Source organism: Dermacentor variabilis, chromosome 2 (assembly GCF_050947875.1).
Source record: "Dermacentor variabilis isolate Ectoservices chromosome 2, ASM5094787v1, whole genome shotgun sequence".
In the NCBI taxonomy this organism is placed as follows: Eukaryota; Metazoa; Arthropoda; class Arachnida; order Ixodida; family Ixodidae; genus Dermacentor; species Dermacentor variabilis.
The window spans coordinates 101,111,554-101,126,463 of NC_134569.1; the positions used below are offsets into that span (position 1 = coordinate 101,111,554).

At 48.4% G+C, this 14,910-nt stretch overlaps 1 protein-coding gene across 1 annotated transcript in view; it reads left to right on the top strand.

Moving 5' to 3' along the window:
- The first annotated feature begins 998 nt into the window (after positions 1-998).
- Positions 999-14,910, top strand: part of LOC142572406 (uncharacterized) — a 55,384-nt gene continuing 41,472 nt past the window's right edge. The window contains exons 1-2 of the mRNA XM_075681499.1: positions 999-1,143; positions 1,250-1,312. Coding sequence (XP_075537614.1) covers positions 1,071-1,143; positions 1,250-1,312 — 136 coding nt within the window. The 5' untranslated portion in view covers positions 999-1,070. The remainder of the gene's footprint in view (positions 1,144-1,249; positions 1,313-14,910) is intronic.

Here is a 14,910-nt window from a genome sequence, read left to right on the forward strand (position 1 = left end):
CTCCTCAGAGCGCTCGACAGGTGCGATCTTGAATGGGGGTCTGATTACGAACGGCAACCGAATGTATGTAGCTTTTATTTATTTTTTTTTTTTGCTGCAACCAGCCCAGTTGGCTCTGCTCTTCTATACAAGGGGCACCTTTTCGTTTTCTGATGCATCGTCGATTAGCCCTGCAGCAAGTCTGCATGCATTCAAGTCACACCTACACGCCATGTAAAACCAAAGCTTGCTTACTAAGGTTTAGCCAGAAAAGTAAAGGAGCTTGTCTAGGCGAGCCAAGCGTCTGAGGCGTCATTGGTTGCCGCCCTCCTTTCTTTCTGTTCTCTTAGCAATGTACCACAAAGTTTCCTGGACACCCAACGGTAAGATGGCTGTTGTTATTTGCATCGCTTTAACTGCGGTATCGAAAGAGCTCAACCTATATTTACGAGGCTATTAGCGATAACTGAACGAAATTTTGCTTACATTTCCAACTTTGCCTACAAAATGAACACTACGCAACCGTTCTTGTTTACACGTTTGAACGAACCATGAGTGTTATATTTGTATAACTTATTTGCTTCAAGCTTATTTAAGCGCGTACAAGTTGCCTCTGTTGTACAAACGTTCGAGTGCTTACAAGATTTTATTAGGGATTGTGTCGGTTCTTCTCAAGGAAGAATGAACTTCCTTCTCCTTCATGTGAGATAATTCTATCGAAACTTCCAACAACAGTATTTTGCTGTGACGAAATTTGTTTCTTGAGCGCATACACTAGATTTTACTGTTCAAAGTTACTCATTTCATACAATAAACTGCTCATGTGTATAAGCTGTTTGCAACCGCCATAAACCGCTTTCATCAAATCTACTACAGCAGCACACTGCTGAACGTGAACAAGCAGGCCAATAGGAGGACTGACAATACAGTAACGAAAAAAATTATCGTTTCCATTGAAGTGTATTGAAATGTATCTTTTACTTTGAAATAAACTGTATACAGAATCGCTCGCAGGCAGCCACTGCCACACTGGTAACAACCAAATGTGCTGCAGCAGCTTCTGCTGCACAACAGTGTAGCTCCAGGCAGGAATGCATGAGTTCACCACCGGCCTGCTGCTTCTGGTAGCGGCTCTCAATTGGGGCAACAAAATTTCGCTGGCGAGTGAGTACCAAACCACCAAGCAAGCTACTTCTTTAAGCTCTAACCTAAGTTTGATTTAGGATCGATACAATTCTTAGAGGCGATAACTTGTTTTCTTTTATTACAGCTCCTTACATTAAGGACGATGGGTTATACTCCAATGTGACGCTGGAGCCACAGAACTTCTCAGGTATAGTCTTGTGCATAACAGTTTTTCTCAAATCCTGACATTGATTATTCACTGCTGAAGTTTTTAGCTGCACTGAACGTAAGTTCTTGACAAGAACAAGAAGCGGAGTGTAGCGGGCGTCCGAAAAGTCTTCTTTTTGCAAAACATAGAAAAGAAAAGGCCCACAAGAACGCCAGGTGCCCAATTCGCTGCTTAGTTTAGGTGCGTCCTTATGGTCTTCGCTCCATGAAGAAGCATAACAGTGTTACCTTGCCAGGAACAAATTAAAAGTAAGGAAGATTAATTGTTTTCTCATTATGTGGAGGAACATATGCCTTGTATGGGTATGGATATCTTGAGTTGATAAGCTTAAAAATTCTGAGACAGATGATACAAGGACGTCTTCGGTGCGATATGTAAATATATATCATGTCGCCCGTAAACAATGCCACCCGGTTGCATTGCACACTAGCTGCCTGCAGTTTCTGCCAAACTGCAGCGTAATTTTATCGCCGTGCCTGCTGCCACATTTCTTTCTTTTTTCGTTTCACTGTGTCCTATACATATGAAGCACTAGCCATATATCCATTTGAGAGAGATGCGATTGCATAGATTTACATGCTCGTAAAGCACGCACTAAATTCCTCAGAACTTGCGTGGTAATTTGCTAGCAAACGGATGGTAATGAGTAAAGATTTCGCGAGGGATAGAGAGGAGAGAATAAACTAAAGGAAGAGAGCTTACCTAGCACTGAACCCGGCTGGCTACCCTGTACTGCCAAGGGACAGGCAGCGTGAAAGTATGTGTGAAAGTAGGTGTTGGCATGTGTGCGCTGTTAGCATCACGGAATAGAAAGAGGAAGAAAAGATAAGGAGAAAGTGTTCAGTGCACTGGAGTGGCTAACGTATTGCAAGTTCTCTAATTTGTGTTACAGATTAATAACTCGCGGAGTGATCGTCTCGCAAAGCGTCTCTCGCATGTCATGATTGAATACTGATAGCACTGCGAACCGCATAAGTCTGTTACTGTATGTACGTTCAAAGTTTCTTCATAATACTGCGAATACTCTTAGCGTTGTCCAGGAGTTCGCTGGAGTTCTTACAGTGGAACCGGAATTCCCCCAACGCTTTCCAGATATAGTGGGTTGGGGGAGGGAGCGACGGGAGGATTTTGAAGATGACGTAGGATCCCATTATAACACTTCTACTGCTTTATATTATCACTCGGAACGTAACGGCTGTCGCCATTACATCTTGTTCTAGCTCAAGTGTCAAGAATTGCCCAGCTTGTCTATTAACACGGAAAAGTTAAGGGCCCCGTGTCGCAGAAAATCCGGTGCTGGCGTCCCCCGTTCCGCGCCCAGCGTCGACCGTTTTTTCGCGGAAAACCATTCCGAAGCACGCATACTCAACAACAAAGTCGCTCATAGATTGTCCTTCATTCTTTACAAACTTATCCCTCGAAATTGTGATAATGACAGCCCACGAAGAGAGGTCATGTGAAAGAAAACGCTGGCTGATTTCACGCCTTGGGGGAATCAATGTTATGCAAAGCAGTGTGCGGGGAGACTACCAAGTTAATGAAATGACCATGAGAGCACCAAGATGTAGGCGGCTGTCTCATGACCTGCATCACACGCATGTCGTAACGTATCATTTATGTTCGTCGTGCACTTTTGTCATAATATGCAAATCTTGGTACATACCAAGTTAACGGAACGACCATGAGAATACGAAGGCGAAGGCGGCTGTTTCATGACCTACATGACACACATGTCATTCATTTCGTTACTTATCATTTATGTTCGTCATGCACTCTTGTCATACTATGTCAACTTTGGTACATACCAAGTTATTGAAACGACAATGAGAGCACCAAGATGAGGGCGGCTGTTTCATGACCTACATGACACACTTGTCTCGATACTAAAGTTACGACCTATCATTTATATTCATCGTACATTCTTCCCATACTATGCGAATTTTTGTACGCACCAAATTTACGAAACGACCATGAAAGCACCAAGACGTAGGTGGCTAGATAGATACTGTCAGAGTTGCAAATGTTCGGATTTAAATGCTTCGCATTTAAAACGACGACAGCGCATACCTTTTATGTTAGGTCCTATCAGACTGGATATTAAAACGTCGAAACATTAACCAGATATTCGCCCACGTAACAGGCCGCGTTTCTACAAAAAGTTCACCTTCGTGCATAGCGTTCGTCGCCAACGTTTCGCGGTAAACATTACGGTTACCTAAGCTGCACTTGCTGGGAAGCGTCAAAAGCAGTCTGGAATATTTGAATGCTATCGCGTTCCATTCTTAAAGGCGAAGCTTAAGCACCCTCCAGATTTTCGTATACGTTTTTAAAGGATACATAGAATAGTCGCCGAAAATGTTAAGGACACAATGTTTAGTATAACACAAGGCTTTTAATAAGGTTTGCGCTACACTCGTAAGGACACGTTGCACTTTATGTCCCGCTTTCGCCATTCGAGGTGTATTATATAAATTCGTTCCCGGCACACACACACATATATATATATATTGACACGTGTACTTATCTTTATCAGGCGACCACGCTTCGCCGCTTAACAAATGTAATCGCACAGCGAGGGACGCGCCTGCATGTATCCGACGTTTCTGGAAAGTTATCGATGCTTCTACCCGGCTGCCTGTTGTCGCCGAACCTTGTGTTATCTGATTTCATCGCTTGACGCGAATGGTGTAGAACTTTGTAGAAGGCATGCGGGTCCCAACGATTAGTCTGGAACATTCGATGACTGCTGCATAAAAGCCGACGCGCTTGACCCGCTGATCAGATTTTCGACGATCGCCGAGCGTGTTCGCCGCTATCGTTGCGCTATAAGTGTAGCCTGTTTTGTGGGCACAGGTTCGCCCAATAAAAGTTAGTTTTCTTGTTCACAGTATTGCTACTGTGTTATTCAACGTCACCACCACGTGACATCTGGTGAAGGTGCTTGTGCGTTCATGTACCGAACGCCCCCGCGAAGCCGCGATTCAAGCCCGAAGCCCGAGGAAAAAACCGACATCGTCCAAGACCAGCGTGCTAGCCGCAGACTGCAAAGACTGCCCCCAGAGCACGGACTTCTGCCTGAAACGACAAAGAAGATAGTGGTCAAGACAACCCAAATGGCTGCCCCAGTGTCCCCCGTTATCCTACAGCAACCTCGGGACCCACCAACTTTCCATGGAGCAGCAACTGAAGACCCGGAATCCTGGCTGGAGACGTACGAGCGAATCGCGACTTTCAACAACTGGGACTCCGACGACAAGTTGCGGCATGTATACTTCGCCCTAGAAGACGCCGCCAGAACGTGGCTCGAGAACAGGGAGTCGACCTTGACGACATGGGACCTCTTTCGTACCGGCTTCCTGCGCACCTTTACGAGCGTCGTGCGCAAGGAAAGGGCCGAAGCCATGCTGGACGCCCGAGTGCAGCTGCCTAACGAGAACGTTGCCATCTTCACGGAAGAAATGAAACGTCTGTTCCGCCATGCCGACCCGGATATGCACGAGGAGAAGAAAGTCCGCCTTCTCATGCGTGGTGTGAAGGAAGAACTTTTCGGCGCAATGATACGAAGCCCACCGAAGACCGTAGAAGAGTTCCTTCGCGAGGCCACCAGCATCGAGAAGACACTCGAAATGCGGAACCGGCAATTCAACCGCCGTACAAGCTCTACCCTCTACGCAGGAATTCAATCACTGGCCACGGACGATCTGCGCGAGACCATCAGGGCCATAGTGCGCGAAGAACTGCGCAAGGTCTTGCCTTCGTTGCAGCCTCAAGTGGCCTCGATCGCCGATATCGTTAAAGAAGAGGTGCTCCGATCGCTTGGAGTTCCTGAGGTGCAACCAGAATCACCACAGCCCCAGCCGGAAGCGATGACTTGCGCCGCCGTCGCACGCCGTCAAGGCCCCCCTCCGCGACCGCGCCAGGGCCCTGTGACGCCGCAATTCCGTCGTCCGCCGCCAGCACGCCCACCCGTCGCCCAGCGCACCTACGCGAGGAAGACGGACATTTGGCGAGCCCCCGACCACCGCCCGCTCTGCTATCACTGCGGAGAAGCCGGCCATGTGTACCGCCGATGCCCATACCGCGACTTGGGACTGAGAGGGTTCGCCGTCAACGCGGCGCGTCCACAGCTTGGAGAGCGCCCACGCGATATCGCCGATTACCTCGCCGCTACTCAGTGGAGCTCTCGACGACCGTCGCGTTCGCCATCACCAGGCCGCTACCTGTCGCCGCAGCGCCGACCATAGACCGCCCCAGCCCGGGGCCGCTCTGCGAGCCCATATCCGGAAAACTAAAAGCAGCAACCGATGGAGGTGCGGTTGCTGTTCATCGAACTGACGAAGATCCTCCGCCGCCGACGAAGACACCGAAGAAACTACCTCGACGACACAACGACGACACAGCGCCGTCCCAACGAAGTCAGGAAGACAAGACTACACCGACGAAAGACGACTTGACGACGCGACGTTCCAGCTTCAGTTCAACGCGACGCAGCCGTGATCCGACGCCAAGACCCAACTGCAACGCCAGACAAAGAACCACCGACCTCGACGTACTTCTCGACGGCCATGCAGTCACTGCCTTAGTCGACACAGGGTCCGATTACTCCGTAATGAGTGGACACGTCGCCGCCCAGTTGAAGAAGGTTAAGACTGCATGGGAGGGCCCCCAAATTCGGACCGCTGGAGGACACCTCATTACGCCGACTGGAATCTGCACGGCAAGAATTACCGTTCATAACCGGACTTACCCTGCCACCTTAGTTGTCCTCCAACAGTGTTCACGAGACGTCATTCTCGGCATGGACTTCCTGAATCAACATGGCGCAGTCATCGACCTGAAGTCGAAATCGATAACGCTGTCACAAGATCAAGCAATACCGCCGGAGAGCTGTCGTAGTCACCACGCCTTGAGTGTGCTCGAAGATCAAGTGAGCATCCCGCCGCGTTCCAGCATTATTATTTCCGTCGGCACTGAAACACCCGCTGACGTAGAAGGCGTCATCGAGGCCGACCAGCATCTACTGCTCGACCGTGAAATTTGCGTCGCAAGAGGGATCGCTCGACTCCATGGAGGACAAGTGGAAGTCATGCTAACCAACTTCAGCCAGGAGTTCAAGCACATCAACAAGGGCACGACGATCGCGTACATCGAGGAAATTCTGGAAACCAGCCATGCCTTTGTCCTCTCGGATTCAGCCGCATCTTCCCCGATGAGCATTGTCCCCGAACCAGACTTCGACGTGAATCCAAGTCTTCCTATGAGTAAGCAGCAACAGATCAGAAGTCTTCTCCGACGATACAAAGACTGCTTTTCGACGTCATGAAGGCTGGCGCGGTGGAGCCTCAGACTACAAGAATATGACGTCACGGTAATATACAAGTCCGGAAGGAAACACTCCGACGCCGACGGCTTATCGCGCGCCCCCATCGATCCCCCGCCGCAGGACGACGAAGACGACGACGCCTTCCTTGGGATAATAAGCGCGGAAGACTTCACTAAACAGCAACGAGCCGACCCGGAGCTAAAAGGCCTCATCGAGTATTTGAAAGGGAACACCGACGTTGTCCCTAGGGCATTTAAGCGGGCGTTGTCTTCGTTCACGCTAAAAAACAACCTGCTCGTGAAGAAGAACTTCTTGCCAGTCCGCGCCGGCTACTTTCTTGTTGTACCGTCAGCGCTGCGTCCAGAAATACTGCACGCCCTACACGACGATCCAACCGCTGGGCACCTCGGATTCTCCCGGACGCTGTCGAGAATACAGGAAAGGTATTACTGGCCGCGTCTGACCGCCGACGTCGCCCGTTACGTCAAGACATGCCGAGACTGTCAACGACGCAAGACACCACCAACAAGGCCAGCAGGATTACTACAGCCGATCGAACCTCCTCGCCGACCATTCCAGCAGATTGGGATGGATTTGTTGGGGCCGTTTCCGATGTCAACATCCGGGAATAAGTGGATCGTCGTGGCGACGGACTATCTCACCCGTTTTGCTGAAACTAAAGCTCTACCAAAAGGCAGCGCAGCCGAAGTGGCGAAATTTTTCGTGGAGAACATTCTGCTGCGACATGGTGCCCCAGAAGTCCTCATCACCGACAGAGGAACGGCTTTTACAGCAGAGCTCACCCAAGCCATTCTGCAGTACAGCCAGACAAGCCACAGGAGGACAACTGCCTACCATCCGCAGACGAATGGTCTCACGGAGCGCCTGAACAAGACCCTCGCCGACATGCTAGCAATGTACGTCGACGTCGAACACAAGACGTGGGACGTGATCCTGCCGTACGTAACCTTTGCGCACAACACGGCGGTGCAAGAAACAACACAGATCACGCCGTTTAAACTGGTTTACGGCAGGAACCCGACGACGACGCTTGACGCCATGCTGCCGCACGTAACTGACGAAGAGAATGTTGACGTCGCTAGCTACCTCCAGCGCGCCGAAGAAGCCCGCCAGCTCGCCCGCCTGCGAATCAAGAGCCAGCAGAGGACCGACAGCCGACACTACAACCACCGACGACGCTTCGTCGAGTACCAACCTGGCGACCGTGCTTGGGTCTGGACCCCGATACGCCGACGAGGACTCAGTGAGAAACTACTCCGACGCTATTTCGGACCCTACAAGGTCATCCGACGTATTGGCGCTCTGGACTATGAGGTCGTGCCAGACGGCATTTCGCATTCACAGCGGCGCCGCGCACGATCTGAAGTGGTCCACGTGGTGCGCCTTAAACCCTCTTACGGACGCTCACGAACTTCACCGTTTTTGTTCTTTTCTTTGCTACGAGTGCTTTTGTTTATTACCTTCGTTTGTTTGCAGCATCGGGTCGATGCTTTTTAAGAGGGGGGTATTGACACGTGTACTTATCTTTATCGGGCGACCACGTTTCGCCGCTTAACAAATGTAATCGCACAGCGAGGGACGCGCCTGCATGTATCCGGCGTTTCTGGAAAGTTATCGATGCTTCTACCCGGCTGTCTGTTGTCGCCGAACCTTGTGTTATCTGATTTCATCGCTTGACGCGAATGGTTAGAACTTTGTAGAAGGCATGCGGGTCCCAACGATTAGTCTGGAACATTCGATGACTGCTGCATAAAAGCCGACGCGCTTGACCCGCTGATCAGATTTTCGACGATCGCCGAGCGTGTTCGCCGCTATCGTTGCGCTATAAGTGTAGCCTGTTTTGTGGGCACAGGTTCGCCCAATAAAAGTTAGTTTTCTTGTTCACAGTATTGCTACTGTGTTATTCAACGTCACCACCACGTGACAATATATATATATAGGGCAAAGGTCGGTGCCATGAAAGACGATGAAGTGCGTAAGCTGCACGCTCTTCTTCTGGCCCGCCATTAAAGAGAAACGTCTCTTTTGTAACAGTTCGTCTGCAACCTACGTTACAATATATATATATATATATATATATATATATATATATATATATATATATATATATATATATATATCCTCCTGAGACCCGGGATGCATTTGGGTGCACAGATTTTTACCAAACTTTCAGAATAAATCAGGATGGTTATGAAGGTGAAAAGTGTTAAATGTTTTTTCAATAGCCGTGATAATTTCAGCTCAGCGCGTTGTCCAATATATTGGACACTGGGATGCTACCCGGTCTTTCTTTACCCAGGGTGCACGTAATGACATACCGCGGATATTACGCAAAACTCATGTGCAAAAATATTTTAACTCAAAAGGCAAAGTATTCAATAAAGTACATAAGAAGAGCATTCCTCTGCTCAAAAAAAAAATTTCGCTCTTGTGTTCACTTCCCGTGGGCAATTTCAAAACACCTGTTTGTCCTTGGTGATGCAGAAGAAGAGCCGACATTTGGTGCGAAAGAACTTCGTTTTCATGTCGCAGCCCTGTAGTCTGCAACTGGCAGTGTTTGCAGTGTCTGCCAGTATTGAGTAGTGGGTAGTGCTCTTTTCTTGCGGTTCTCGAGGAGACAGCCGAGCCTGCTTTGATGGCGGATGCCACTCGGCTTCGTTCTCACTCTCCGTTTCATCCTGCTTCTTCCCTTAAGCCACGAGAGTCTCAGCAACAGATTGGTGGAACTGCATATATTTGAGTATTTATTTCCGCTGTTTCTTTACGGAGCGTATGTCCCGCGTGTTCTGCACCCAGGAGTTGTTGAGGGCAATGTCGAAGAGGTGAAAGATGGCTCTGATTGTCCACTTGTTCACGCCTGCTTTTATCCTGTTGTAACTTATCATTCGGTCTGCCTTGTCAACAACGCCCATGTTGATGTTGTACATGCGAACAATATCTGGTAGAGGGATATTGATATTTTTTTGCCTTACGAGACCATCTGCGACAGTAGGTGTCTTGCGGATCGAAGCCATGGATTGAAAAAAGAAACGTTATTGGATTAATCCATAAGACACGCGAGGCCGGTCCCCCGAAGAAAAGAAGAGACGCAATTTCGTCCGTAAGCCGCTAAACGCCATCAGTACTCGCCTACTGTTCATAACAAGGCCATTGAAAAAGCGAGGTCAAAATAACCGGGTTGAGTCCTAGCGTCCAACGTAATGGACACGCGAAATCAAAGGAAGAGTAAAAAAAGGTAAGCGCGCGAATAGTTAAAATTTTGTATTCTGCGCGTACGCTGTTGTATCAACTTTAATAGAAAATCAAAGATATGCCCTAAAAGCAGGTAGAAATACGAGAAATAGTGCTTACTTCTCCGGCAGCTGCCGTAAAACGCCGCGCCGCTTAATGCCGCCATTGTGGAACTGTTTCGGCGGGAATTTGAACGATGTATTTTCATCAATGCTGCATAGATGGCGCAAGCAGGTGTCCAATAAGTTGTACAGTGTGGTTTTATGAGGATGAAAGCCTTGTCACAGGAGTACTGTCTCATATCTGAATGTCCAATATATTGGACAAATCCCCATAGCGGGGTCTCAGGAGGATATATTGGGCGAGCTTCATGGTACAATGACTCACACCCAATCTTGGTGATGGTTTCAAATGTCCATGATTTCTATCATTATCGTTTACTCCAAACATACTGTTCGGCCACAAAAAAGAACAACTCTTTTTACAGCGAGATTTGAGAATTAATAGAAAATATTGCCGTAAACACTACGCGTCACCACATTATTTGGCACGTACCTACTCCTCAAAAGAACTATGCGAAACAATCAATCGGTTTTACTCTTCCAACTCTGCTCAATAATCTTGCTAACAAATCTGTAGATGTGTCACAGTTGTCCAAAAAACGATGCGAGATCAGTTCCTGTGAATTATGATGGCTTTGTTTATAAATCTTCTTGTATTTGCTCATTAATGTGAAGCTTTCCTTTGTATTTTGCAAAATGTTTATGTTCCCTTGTGCAATCATTGTCCATACATATGTGTAAAAGTAGTCATTTGTATGAAAGTTGTTTAATAACTGCTGCTGGTACTGTGTAAAGGGGCAGCCACCTCGTCAAGCTACTAATCTTAGTAGCTATTTGTGGCTACTCCTTCCTTGTGTATTTGTTCAAGGAGAATAAAATTCAATTCAATAAATGAGTATCGAGGTACACCAAGTTTAGAGCGCATATATTAATGGAAAATAAACAAGCAACTCAATACATAAAGAAGCATAGCACAAATCAAATTAAGCTTCGAGTAGAAAAATATTAGGGTGAGAGTTTAAGGTCAGAATATTAAGCTAATGCCCGCATGGGCGAAATGGTACACTAATAAATAAATAAATAAATAAATTTAGTCATGAAAATGCAAAAGCTGCTATAGCCCTCACTTTAGAGCATAGCTGTTGCAAGTTTCTCTCCAGTATTTAAGATCAGCGGATATCTTGAGCATTTGTCCCACCCCATGTGTCATCATAGGAGATTTCAATGCACACCATCCAGCATAGAGAAGTACAAGCACAAATGCAGGAGGACGAAGATTAGCAAGCATCGCCTACAACTATGGCCTTACTCTCCTGAACGATGGTAGCCCCACATTTCTTCGAGGCGTGACATGCGGCAGCTTCCTCGACCATGCTTTCGCCTGCAACTCTCTTGCCAGATGCGTAAAGTGGTTTCCACATATTGAGACACATGGGAGGGATCACATTCCCACCTATCTGAACATCAAAGGCTTGTCGTCTAGATCTGGCCCACGGAATACCATTAGGACGATTCAATGGGCCAACTTCAAATCTGATATGGAAGATGCCTGCCGCGAGGGCCTACCTTCTGGGTTAGAGAAAACAATTAAATATACGATGCAAAACGCTACTCGCAAGATGACGATCTCTTCCACGTGAAACGACTTCGACATGAAATTAGAGTGACTTCGAGCACTTCGTCGCCAGGCGGAACGTCGATATCGGCGTGCAAAATGAATCCATGACCATAGGGCAGCCAGGGGGATGCAAAGATTCAGCATCGTATGGATAGATTAGCGTCGGAACCTTGGGCAACGTTTTGCCAGACACTCGACCCCCGTAAGCCAATGGCTCACATTTGGAAAACGGTTCAAGTGTCTGCGTTGCCTTCCGGAACAGCGTTTTCCATTCAAGGCGCTCGCGCTTTTCCAAGGGCGGCAAGACATCGATGTCGCAGAAGACTTCAGTGCGCGGATCGCAGACCAAGCGACTCGTCCAGATCCTCCAGCCCGAGGTGACGTCCCCCATAACCGTGATTGCCGCATGGACCTTCTTTTTACAATGGAGGAGTTCGAAGCGACACCAGCTCTCCGCAGGCGCTCTTCATCTCCGGGTCCACGTGGTATATCATAACGAGCCTTGTGCTATCTCGGAGAATTCGCACGGATAGAATTGTTGAGTCTTTACAACTCTTCATGGCAGAAGGGAAATGTTACTGACGAATGGAATGCAAGCCGTCTGGTGCCACTCTTGAAGCAGGGCAAATCCCCACTAGAGCGCACCTCTTACCGCCCAATAGGCGAACCAGCTGTGTAGGAAAGATACTGGAACGGATGATCCTTGGTCGCCTGGAATGGTACCCTGAACACTAGAAGATTTATCCGGATTCCATGACTGATTTCCGACTTGACCGCTCTTCCATCGACAATGTAGTTGATATCGTTTCATATGTTCAGCACGAAAGGTCCCGTGAGCTTTTATCTGCAGCTTTATTCTTATATGTGAAAGGGGCATACGATAACGTATTACATGAGACCACTCTCGACGCTCTTGCGACGGTTGGCCTAGGTGGTCGACTCTTTTTGCGGATTGCAAGTTACCTATTTGCAAGATCATTTATTTGTTAAGTGACGATGGCGCAACTACGCGACGCTGTACCAGCAGGGGCGTTCCTCAAGGCGGTGCTCTCAGGCCGACGCTATTCAACCTCGCGCTTCTTGAACTTGCTGAATACTGTTAAGAACGGCCAGCTGAAGTGCAGGTATTGCCAGCCAGTTGCGACGGCGGCGGCAACTTTCCTGGAACGCCACCGCAAAACTCTAGCTACGGCATCACTAAGCCGACTGTGTGTGAAGAATACGCGCGTCCTCAACTCTCCGTCGCTGGAACCAAGATGAGTGCAACGAAGCAGGCTTTGTGCCTGAACCCACCACCGCCAACCTGGTCTGCTGTGAACGAGGGAGTCCCCGAGGGAACGCAGTTCGAGGCTCCTTTCCACGCGCCGTTCAAGAGGCAAGACAATGGCCACCTGGCGGCGCGCTGCGGGGGTCAGCTCGGGGAATAAAAGGCGCCTTTCCTGGAGTAAGCCCCGAGTTCTACGAAGTCCGTCTGACGTCGGCTCCGGACCGTGAAGTTGTGCGGAAGTGTGTGTGTGTAAGCCGTCCCGCAGTGAGGCGGCTTCTTTACGATGACTGGACGAACGTTTCCCTCACCTTGGCATCGAGGGAGGAACGAGTGTTTATAAACCGCTGTTTTGCGGTGGCTCAGTGCACTTTTCTCAAGCAGTCATGTTAGACTGGTGCACTTTTCTCTCGCAATCCTGCTAGACTTATGAACTGCAACGTCCTGATGTAGATACTGTAAATAAGTCCATATTCCTCGTTCTCGATGAGAAGCAGTCCTTCCCTTCAACAACGTCCCCAGCGTGAATAAGTTGGACGACGGCATGGGCCAGCTACCTCCTAATTCATGCCCGACTCCAATCTTGACAACTGATTACGAGCGATGGGATTGAGCCCCCAATCCTAACAAACGGCTGGCACCGGTGAGGTTGACTTTGCGACGTGGTGCTGTGTCTGTGGTGAGTGCTTGGTTCTTGCTTTGACTCTCTAGGCTTCATTTTGAGGTCGTTCTGTTTAGAACTATAGGGAAGCTACATTGTTGATTGTTAGCTAGGTTGTTTTTCAGTAGGTAGATTTAGCGAGCAGGACCAAGGCAGTAAAGCAGCACTTATGGAGTTAAGGACACTGCTGATAGACGAATTGTTGATTGTTGGTGAGGAACTGGGCCTAGATTTACGCAAGGAAATGCTAAAAGCGGAATTATTGGAGCTAATTCCCGTACAGGCCAGTGAGGAAGAAATTGAAATGGGATTGGAACTTCTAAAAAAGAGAGAGAAACGGGAAAGAGAAAGAGAAGAACGGGACAGAGAAAAACGAGACAGACAGGAACGCAATAAAGATCGCGAGTTAAGAAAAATGCAACCTGAACTTGAAAGCAAACGTTTGGAGTTGTCTCAAGTGAAGGGACCCTGGGACGATCAAGTGAGGCAGAATCACACCGCATGGACAGGCTGTTAAAGCCATTTGAGGTTGGGACAGACATAGGCTTGTTCCTAAGCAATTTTGAAAGGACTTTCGAGAAGATGAACTTGGGTCCGAGTACATGGCCGCAGCGGTTTCTGTCTATGCTGCCGTGTGAGGCGGCGGAAGTAATCGCCAGACTGAGTGCACAGGATGCATATGATTATGCAAAAGTTAAGGCTAGTCTCCTGAAGAAATACCGCCTTTCAGCCAAAACTTTTCGGCAAAGGTTTACGAGCACAAGCAAATAAGATAGCGAGGGGTATCCGGAGTTGCATCTACACGCAAACCAGTGACGCCTTATGTCATCTCAATCAATGGGTGGACTATTTCCTATGTCAGAACCCACAGATTTCTTGGCGTAATTATTGACCAAGACCTATGTTGGAGCCCGCATGTGGCCTACATGAAAGGGCTCCATCAGCAGCTTCCCAGTTGTTTGAATACATGACAGGAAAGACGTGGGGGATGTCAGTAGACGCAATGCTGAAACTCTACAGAGCTCTCTTTCTCGGTTTCTTAAGGTACAGTCTACCTGTACTGAACACCTGCAAGACAGATATTCGTGTTCTGCAGGCAACCCAAGCTCAAGCACTCAGCGTTTGGCTTGGTTTGCCTGGATGCACGTCAATAGAGGCAACTATTGCGATTGCTCGGGACCATCCAATGCAAACTCACATTACGGTGGAAGCCCTGAGAACGCACATCAGATATATTGCACGTGCCCCTTATCACCACCTTGCAACACTACCTTCAGACAAGCACCAAGCGTCATTCTCTAAAGCTATCGTCAAGTATAACGACAAACTTTCCTCGGGCTTCACCGCTGCATCTAAACCATCGATACGCCCTTGGTGTCTTATCAGCCCCACAGTCC